At 40.1% G+C, this 10,059-nt stretch overlaps 1 protein-coding gene across 2 annotated transcripts; it reads left to right on the top strand.

Moving 5' to 3' along the window:
* LOC104907979 (BTB/POZ and MATH domain-containing protein 1) lies at positions 1 to 8,055 on the top strand. 2 transcript variants are annotated; one of them, XR_007272621.2, is made up of 4 exons: positions 1 to 708; positions 4,296 to 4,644; positions 7,011 to 7,128; positions 7,210 to 7,354. XR_007272621.2 is itself a non-coding variant. In XM_010697008.4 (4 exons), the coding sequence occupies exons 1-4, from the start codon at positions 293 to 295 to the stop codon at positions 7,794 to 7,796; spliced, it is 1,224 nt and encodes a 407-aa protein (XP_010695310.1). In that variant the 5' UTR covers positions 13 to 292; the 3' UTR covers positions 7,797 to 8,055. The 2 variants fall into 2 exon arrangements, 1 of the variants encoding a protein (XP_010695310.1); XM_010697008.4 differs by lacking the exon at positions 7,011 to 7,128 and adding an exon at positions 7,615 to 8,055 and having other exon boundaries at positions 13 to 708; positions 7,210 to 7,486.
* Positions 8,056 to 10,059: the final 2,004 nt, after the last annotated feature.

The following is a 10,059-nucleotide window of genomic DNA, read 5'->3' on the forward strand; positions in this document are numbered from 1 at the left end:
GTGTCAGCTCAATTTACCTCGTTTTCTGTGCATCAGAACCTTCCAAACTCCTTCTAACCCCCACGCCCGCAATCCACACAATCTCCCTCTCTCTCTCCTCCCACCAAAAACAAAAACCCCTCTTTCATCCCAATCAAACCCTAATTTTTTCCGATTCAATATCCTCAAATCCCCATAATCTGATCCTATATTTGCTTCATTTATCAACCACAACCCCATAATTCTCCAATCTAACCCCCAAATCTACCCAATTTCGCGAAAAATCGATCATTAAAAAATAAAAATTAAAAAAATGGGGATTTCTAGGGTTTGTGCAGAACCCGCGAACACCGCGTGTTCGTCGTGTTCTTCAGCTATAACTTCTTCGACTGCAAAAATGGAGACTGTAAATGGGTCCCACGAGTTCAAGATCACTGGGTATTCTTTGTCGAAGGGTATGGGAAGTGGGAAGTATATAGCTTCTGATACTTTCATGGTGGGAGGGTATTTGTGGGCAATTTATTTTTATCCGGATGGAAAGAGCCCCGAAGATAATTCGACTTATGTGTCGTTGTTTATTGCTTTGGCGAGCGAGGGGACCGATGTTAGGGCTTTGTTTGAATTGAAGCTTGAAGATCAGAGTGGGAGAGGGAGGCATAAGGTTCATTCCCATTTCGGTCGGACACTCGAGAGCGGGCCATATACTCTTAAGTATCGCGGTAGCATGTGGTGAGTTAGTTTTCTTTTTGCTTGGTAATTGCATTCTTTTTATACTAAATTGATGATTTTGTGATTTTTCAGTTTTGTTCTTGTTGGGATTGAAATGTTGCCTTTTTTTTGGATGTTTTGGTTTCTATGTTTGGAATCGGACAGCAGGGTGAATGAATTGGTTTGTTTTTCTTTGACCATTTTTAAGAGTTTGGTTGTTGATTGGGAAAGGGGAATAAGATTAGGGTATTTGCTAACTTATGCACCTATTAGTTAAGATATGATTGTCTTTTGAGAATAACTTTGTTATGGGATGTGGGTCTTTGAAGGATTTGTTTGTAGTTCATTTTCTTCTCGATTTGACCTAAGCAAATTTAGAACAGAAAAAGTGCGGACTGCTAGAATGTTCTTTCTGATTATCTTTTGTTGTTGTGTTTGCATATATGGGCCAAAACTTAGTCTAAAATGTTCGGCTTACTGAGCTTACAATGGAAGAGTATGTGATTAACTCTGGTCGAGCTATTTCATAACCTCTGAAAGGACCTTGATGGCTTGATCTAACATATACACTTACCAACCTAACCTAATCTCGATTAGAACAAATGTCAAGACAACACACACCTCATTAAGATCATATTGGCATACTCTCCTAAAAATTTAAGACCCTATGAGTCGCTTGAACCCCAAGATTCATACTAGAACCACGATGATCACAAAGGAGGTCGAAGTGAACAGGCCCGGGCCTTGATTATGATTATTCAATCTTACACGGTCAGCGCGAAGGTTCAAGACTTAGCCAAGCGTCGGTAGCAAAGCTGACTAAGAGTTTCCTTTCTTTGCTATTCAGTGGCGAGCCATTCTATCCTAAATGGTTTAGATTGCTTCTTTCCCTCTTTGCCGCTTTCAGCTTTTTTGCTTCATCAAACATGGGAAGCTCACCCCTTTCCGTAACATTTTCTCCTTTTCTAATTAGATGTGATTTAGTTGTAGGGGATGCTAGTCTGCCTTCACTTTGCATATGTTATTGCCTAACTGGTCCATGAGCTTATGAAGGAGTATTTCAGAGAGAAAACTCTTTTTAAGAAGCATCTTAAAGACAGATCTCCGAAACATTCATGGTTTTTCAGAATGGCTTCTTTTTTAACATGTTTTAGTGGATCTAGCTTTCCAGGCTGGTTTCTGCAAATGTGAAGCTTTTGTGAGATAGAGCTTAGCTTATATTATCGCCAGATTAGCTGATGTATTAGTTGAGTTATTGGCTACACTTGAGAATTGAGATCCATCAGGGATCTATTGGCTTCAAGTAACTTGGTAGAGCATGCACAAGCTAAAAAGACCCATAATCTCTTATTGCAAATCACTGTTTTTTAAAGTTACGGAAGGTTTGGAGCTGGTATCCACATTCATATCTTATGTAGGCCATACAACTTGTATATTTTATCAACTTTTTGGATCCATCCCTTTTATCAAAGAACTACAATCCATGGAAGCCATTTGTATATGATAATTAATGTCAGAAGAAGGAGCTCCTGGTGGCTTGACAGAAAGTATGTCTCCCAAAATCAGCTGAGTTTGAATTTTATACAACTATGCAAGGGGACTGAGCAATCTTGTCAAATTGTTGCTGGCTTTGTCAAAGGAAAATGATTGATCTTAGTTAAAATGCATTGAGTCTTTTTATGTGTAAAGTCAGACCTTTTGAAGATGTCGCTCTGCTGGCTTGTCCTGGACTAGTAAGCAGATCTTTAAGCTATGAACTTTATGCCTTGCTGCGGTGCTGAGAAAGTGGCTATGAGACTTAGGTTTCCATTGAGCTTATTGAGCATTACATTTTATATGTATTTAAGGTGTTGGGGGCATGGGGGTGGGGGTGATACCAGATGTTTTATGTTTGTAATATTGCTTGTTGGAGAACTTTTGAATTTAGATTTGTATGTCATACACTCATACTTTTGGGGAATCTTATTTCTTTATTATTTTCGGAGGATTTAGTTCCGGGCTGAGAAGTTTGTGTTCAAGACCCTAAAGATTTTTGTCATGTTCAGTTGGTTTCCTATAGGTCTAGGCATCTAGTTGTATACATTAGACCTGCTTCTGTTTTCTCATGCTGTCATATTAGAATGTATTGTCCTGCCTTTTCACTGTTCAGTGAAGTTTGGCCATTTAAGTAATTTCCAAAAAGCAATACTAAACCCTACAGTAGTTGAGTATAGCCTTTTCCTGAATTTGGAGTTATATATCTGAATCTTTTGTTCTATTATTTTTCGAGGTTGTTTCTCATTTCTTATCTTCTCCTCCAGTTACTGTTTCTTTAAGCATGTAGTTGGCAGCTGAGTTTACTGATTATCTAAATCCACTCTTGTGTGTTTCGCTTATTTCTCTCTTTTTGGGTAAAGCACTTTCTCCCTTTCAAAGTAGTAGGCCTTAAATAAGTTTGTCGAAACTACTTCTGTATCTAAATAGATGCTCCACTTTAACTTTTACACTATTCACAAACTATACTTTGACCATATTTTTGTACATATGATTAGTGTTAGCATACAAGATTTTGTTGAATTTGTTTCAGCAAATATTTTCCAAAATATCAATGTTTTGAAATTTTCTAGTAATGGGTATAGAGATATTAATGGTCAACTTCGTGCATTGGCAACTGTTCAAGTCAAAATGGAGCGTCATTTTAGAAAAAGTGGGAGTACTTTTCATTGGTCCATCGAAAATCGTTAGGAATTCCCGTATAGTTGCATCCTAATAGATGATAATTAGGGTTTTGCTACCAAGAAGTCTACTTCTATCAAAACCTTGACTGGCTCTGGAGTTTGGATCTGAAAGGTAGAGTTGATGCCTTGCTGGTTCCAGGTCTGCGTTCCCCCTAATTGAATGGGTTAACCTCCTATTTAATTCAGAGCACCATGTCCTAATCCAGGTGGGTTAACCACCTGGTTCAAACTCACTGCCCAAACAAGGTCAGGCATGTTCCATTCTGGGTTAATCGCGTTCCATAAATCATTTTTAGCTAAGAAGATCAAAGGCTGAAGTAAAAGAAACCTTTAGAGACGAAGGAGATGAAAAGCAACTAAGAACCTTACATAACTTAAAGCTGACATTCACATATGAGGCTGATTCTTCTCCATTATCCAATCTATCTTATCATTCCCCTATGGAGTTTGCTTGGAATCTGAAACATCATTCAACACTGATTTCCCTTTATCTATCAATTATGGCCATTCATTTGATGTATATTGCCCTACCACTTTTCTAATTTGATTTTCATGTTTTTTTAATCCTTTCTTCTAGGTTGCTTTTTTCAATCATTTATCTTGCTAAAGTTGTGGATATATTTTATGAGATAGGCGTGAGTAGGAAATATCATATTTTTCCATGTTAAAATTACATAAAGTTGCAAAACAAATTGAAATGAATCATGTGAATATGTACAAATTCTAAATTGAAGAGCATAATTCATTTTGCTTCAGCCTCTATTATCCTCACTTTAGTAACTTGGAAGCTATGTAGAGGGTGCACAAAGAACATTGCATGTTTCATGGAGAGAACCTTGAGCTATCTGACTATCATTACTTAGACCCTATCATGTTGATGACCTATTTCAGGGGTTACAAGCGCTTTTATAAGAGGACATCTCTAGAGCAATCTGACTACTTAAAAGATGATTGCCTTTTGATTCGTTGCATTGTTGGAGTAGTGAAGACACACACAGAGGGTCCCAAACTTTACAGAATACCACTGCCACCTTCTGATATGGGACAGCAATTTGGGCAACTTTTAGAAACAAAAAAGGGGACTGATGTAAATTTTGAAGTTGATGGCGAGGTCTTTCCTGCTCATAAGTTGGTATTGGCAGCACGCTCACCTGTGTTTCGGGCGCAGCTTTTTGGTCCAATGAAGGAGAAAAGCACAGGATGTCTAAAGGTTGAAGACATTGAAGCTCCAGTTTTCAAGGTTTCAGCGCTTTTCTCATCATCTTTCTATTTCTGCTCCTTATTACGCCTGTATGTTACTGTGGGATTCGAAGAATGTTTGGCTGTTTGTTTCTTTTTGCTTTTTCCCTTTGTTGTATATCTTGTGGAAAGCATAATGCTACACAGAAATTTTGGTGTAGTGGAGACTGGCGATAGGTGATCTGTCACGAGCTTCACATTCTGCTGTCTCTTCATTGTGCTTGATTAGGGTTTTGGTTGAGCTGAAGTAGAGCCCAAGCCTAGGCTCAATCTAGTTTGGAAATTATTCCTATGTCGGTAGCTTTGTCACAAGCTTGTAAGACTTGAAAGCGGATCTCTGATCACCTATAATCAGTATGGGATTTTTTTTTGGGGGGGGGGGGTCAGCTTATGGTTCTTTCTGCACATCATTAAGATATACCTAACAAATGTCCCGAAAAACATTCTAGAGTTGATTGTCTAAAATGAAATTGTAGCCTACCCAAATGTGAAGCTAGCGAAATTACTATTATTTTTTTGGAATTAGCAACAAACTTTATTTTATCTTCAATATATCTTTTAGAATATCCTCTTTTTGTTCATTATGAAGATTTGCATTTTGTACTATCTTTTTAGGGTTAAGGTGGCTTACATACGGATATCCTTAATCCCTATCAACAGATGTCGAGGAGAAAAGGAAAGACATTTTGATCTGATTGTATGTCTAATACCAAAACATAATATATTGATGGGTTTTTGGAACGCAAAATGTATAAGGAGGGAAGGGATTGTGGTTTAAAGAGGAGGGAGGCTTGCGAAAGGAGGAATTAAGCTTGATGGTGGAGCTGTTGCTTGAAGAGAAAATAGTGTTATATTACAGTAATGGAGATTTAGATAGATAAGGGGAGTGTGGCAGTTGTCTGGGATAAAAGTACTTTTTTTTTTGGGGGGGGGGGGGGAGATTAACAAAGTACTAGAGTTACTGAAGGGGTTGAAGTGTGGTTTGTTGGCTATGGAGGGGATGGTGGAAGAGAGAGTGATGATATTGGAGGCAGCAGTTAATGCTAGTATAAAGCCATAAAAGTAAATTAGCTTCTAGTACCTCTGAGCTGGTGCATGTGCTTCATTCAAGCCTGGGTCAGGGAGCTTGAGCCAAACTTTGATTAAGCCAACTCTGCGAAGTAAAGGCACTAGATTTTCCTATCACTATGAGTGTTTGCCATTCCGTGACGTAGTTATTTCCAATACCTGAGCATTACTGGGGAGTACCATTTTGTTCCTTTTTTCCATTATAACATCAGTGTGAGTAAGGTTGGTAATGGGTCGGAGGTGGGTCAGGTGGACCTCCATCTGCCCATCACCCACGACCCCAATCTCCATCCACGCCTTCCATCACCCGCCAAGAATTTCACCCATATCTGCTCCATCCATCAACCGCGGGTGGGGAGTGATGGAGCGGGTGATGGGGCCAAAAATATCATCCATATCCGACCCTATCCAACCATCACCGTGAGCCGCTTCACCGCGGAGTTTCACCCATTTATTCGGGGCGAGTGGGTGGATTATCCACTATATTTGATTGTAATTGCTGGACGCTGTTTTCTTGTTTTAGTAGTTTGTGGCTCCATGCTATCTAGGAGCAAGCCCAAAAGTGCAACTGACTGCTTGATGATCGTGCACCGTTTAGTTTGCATGTCTTTGTTCTTTGTTGAGAGTTGAGGCTTTGTTTTTGCTGTGCTAAATTTGAACGAGTATAGTGTTCAAATCATTGGGTATCTTGATCATTTCTGAAACGAACATGATCATCTATTTACCATGGATAGGTATTGTAGGTTGAATCATTTCAACCTTGGGAAATAAATTTTTCTCTGATTAAAATTTATTCTGTCAGATTTTGATGGATGAAAAGCACAAACTTTTCTGGGTGTGCCCCCATTCCCCCTAATTCTACAAGTTCTTGAAGATAGATTTGTTTTAGTTTTTTTGGAATGACGAGTTATTTAGTCACTAAATTGGAATAGTGTTGATCAGTCTAGATTTCCTGAAATTCTAGTTATCCGAGTGCAGGTCCAAGGTTCTGATTGATTTCCTTATTCTCTGGTATAATAGAGTGTATGCATTAATTGTGTTGAATATCTGGCTAGCTGAATCCGTAGCTCCATATAGAAGCACATTGTTTCAAATTGACTTGTGCCCTCTCTTTATGTGTACTTTTGCTTTCTTCTGTTTCCTGGTTGGTTGCACTGAGTTGATTGATTTTGAAATACTTATTTTTCTTGCCTTTCTCTTGGCTTGGTTGTATCAGTGTATGTTTGTAATAACCTGAAAAAGATATATAGTATATCAATGCTTGATTTGAGGCTCATTGGCTTCTTTTATATGGAATAGAATGTTCCATCAAAAGGTGGAATCTGATGACTGGCAGTTGAAAAGGTGCTTTGTCCTTATTCTATGTGGCTTCGTCATCTTGTTCAGCTGCGGCTGCTTGGCTTGATTAGCCTACCAGGTTAAGATTGTCAAGGGCTCTGATTGTGGTTAAGTTGTCAAATTTATTGGATATAACTTACATTACCCCTCTGATCTACAGGCGTTGCTTCACTTCATATATTGGGATGACCTGCCTGATATGCAAGAACTTGCAGGTCTGAATTCCAAAGGGGCTTCCACATTAATGGCTCAGCATTTGTTAGCTGCGGCAGACAGATATGGACTTGAGCGGCTCAAAGTTCTTTGCGAGGCTACACTCTGTGAAGATGTAGCTATAAACAATGTCGCAACAACGTTGGCATTGGCCGAGCAGCATCATTGTTCACACTTGAAATCTGTTTGCCTGAAGTTTGTTGCTTCACGGGAGAATCTCAGAGGTAATAATATACTAGAGTACCCCTCTGAGCTTTTTATACACATTGCAGGGCTGTTTGTTTGAGTACTTTAATATTCTTAAGGTTGACTAATGAAATAAATGACTAAAATTTGTTTTATTGGGTTTCAGCTGTTATGCAGACCGAAGGGTTCGAGTACTTGAAGTTGAGTTGCCCATCTGTAATTAGTGAACTACTAGCGTTCGTTGCAAGGGTCAGCGAGCATTCAATATCTGTAGTGGGCTATGGAAATGATCCTATGCTAGATTGCGGAGACATGAATGGAAGACGCGTTAAGCCAAGGATATTCTGATCTCAGATTTTTATTTTTATATATTTTTTTTTCTGATTATTTTTTCTGGGGGGTAAAGGGTAACTGGCTGTTGTGTTGGTCTTATTGTTTTCTGTTGTAACAAATGCTGACTTGCTCGCTTCTCTACTATATTGTTCTGGTAATTGCTGTATTTAGTATTAGTACCATAAAGGGAAGAAGTTTTGGAGTGGTGAGAGAATACTTTGCTGCATTGTGTAACTTTCATAATGAAATTTGATGACTAGATATCTTCATGCAACTTATAACAATAAGTTGATTACTGTTTAACTGATTATAATGTAATTCTTGTCAGTTACGTTACCAAACTACACAAAATCTTTTGATGGCCAATTTCTTTTTCTTTTTTTTTTTTTTTTTTTTTTTTTTTTTTTTTTTTGAAGATGGTGTCCATTTTCATAAGCAGGTATTATTTATGAAACAATTTATACTGCAACTGGTTGTCTCTGACTTTCATTTATTAGACGGTGTGAAGAATAAGAATTTTCCAAACTTAATCATTCTTGTTACTCTTATCTATCTGCTTATAAATTGAAACTTCAAATTACAGCATTCTCATCTCATTATGTTGTCATTCTCACTTCTGACCGAAATAATACTAAAAGCCGTTGTAGAGAAGAGGACAAGCATATGTTAGGTGGGGGTGATGTCTGAGCTGCTACCTCTACAACAAAGATTTAAAACTGGAGTAACCTCAAAATATTCAAGGAAACTGTCAGGAACTAGGTATCCAACCATAGAGTTTACATGAATGCACAACCCAAACCAATGAGTCATTGAGTAATAACGGTCGCACTCTCGAGACGCGAGAGAGAAGTGATTTTTTTATGATGAGTGTTTGATATTTGTATTTTTCGATATTGCAAAGGGAAGGATGATAGGTTTAATTGTTTGAAGGGGATTGACAGGAAAATTTTCAATTGGCATTTGCTAATCAAAACTATGTCTATAACACTAGGTACAAACACTTGTGAAAATGAGTCAAAACAGTAAAAAAACAACCTCTATCATAGGTGTTTCTGCCTCGAAACTAGTCAAAAGAGTAAAGTGTTTAGGGTGAGAGCCAAATCCCGAGTTAGGTTAGAATCCCGAGTCTTGTAATCGCTAATCCTGCAAAACAAGGAAAAACTGACCCGTGGGTGTTCCGAGGAAAAGCCCCTCCGACGCTCAAGTCAGTTGAGATTGAGGTAGAGAGAGAAAGTAAGTAAGTCTAGAGAGAGATGCTCTGGTTTTGTTAGGTGAGAATTGAATACCTGTTCATTGATGAGATGGTTGGTATTTATAGTGCTGGGGATTTCCCACGCAGGAAACCCTTTTGGGAAGCATCCCCAGACCTAGGGAAGCCCCCACCTTTATAAGGTAAAGCTGCTTTGTTACCTAAAAGCTGGCGAATCCCCTTTGACCTAGGAGGTCTAGGCCTTGAAAGAGGAGCCTTCTGATATTAATTGGGCCAGACTATGGGCCCAAACACTTAGCCCCGCGCCAAGTAATCGGAGATGAATTCTTAACTCATGAGGCGGTTGGTTGGCGAAATTTTCCTGGACTGGCTTTGATTCGGGGAACCCGACCCGAGAACGCTATTCTCCTGCTACGTTTGGGGGCCCTTCTTCTAGACCCCGAGAGGAGTTTGATGTTCATGTGGAACCCTGGAAGTATCGAACGCGACTCGGGTGTTTTGCAACATTCGAGGGCCTGATCCGGGATGGCAGCGTGCAACCCCGCGAAGGTTTGGCATTTATCGCTTTGTGTGAGGTCACAACAATGCGACCACATTCCCGGCAGGATGAAAGGGTTATGCCGGGCCCCGAAAGGGGTTCGGTACTTGTGCGGGGATCCTGGGAGGCGTCCACCCGACTCGGGCGTTTGGCGGTGCCCAGGGATTCGATCCCGAGAGGGGGCGTGATGAAGGGGGTTCTGCCAGACCCCGAGAAGGGTTCGGTACTTAGGCGAGGAACCTGGGAAGCGTCCCCCCGACTCGGGCATTTTGCGGTGCCCAGGAATTCGATCCCGGGAGGGGGCGTGATGAAGGGGGTTCTGTCAGACCCCGAGAAGGGTTCGGTACTTAGGCGAGAAACCTGGGAAGCATCCCCCCAACTCGGACATTTTGCAGTTCCCAGGATTTCAATCCCGGGAAGGGGGGTGCACTCCCGAGTTGGGGGAGAGATCTCGAGTTGCGCGCCCGTGTGAGAGCTTGGCTATTTCCTAGCGAAGGAGCCCCTTAGTTTGACCAGGGTATGGTACCCAA

Source organism: Beta vulgaris, chromosome 3 (assembly GCF_026745355.1).
Source record: "Beta vulgaris subsp. vulgaris cultivar EL10 chromosome 3, EL10.2, whole genome shotgun sequence".
Taxonomy (NCBI): Eukaryota; Viridiplantae; Streptophyta; class Magnoliopsida; order Caryophyllales; family Amaranthaceae; genus Beta; species Beta vulgaris.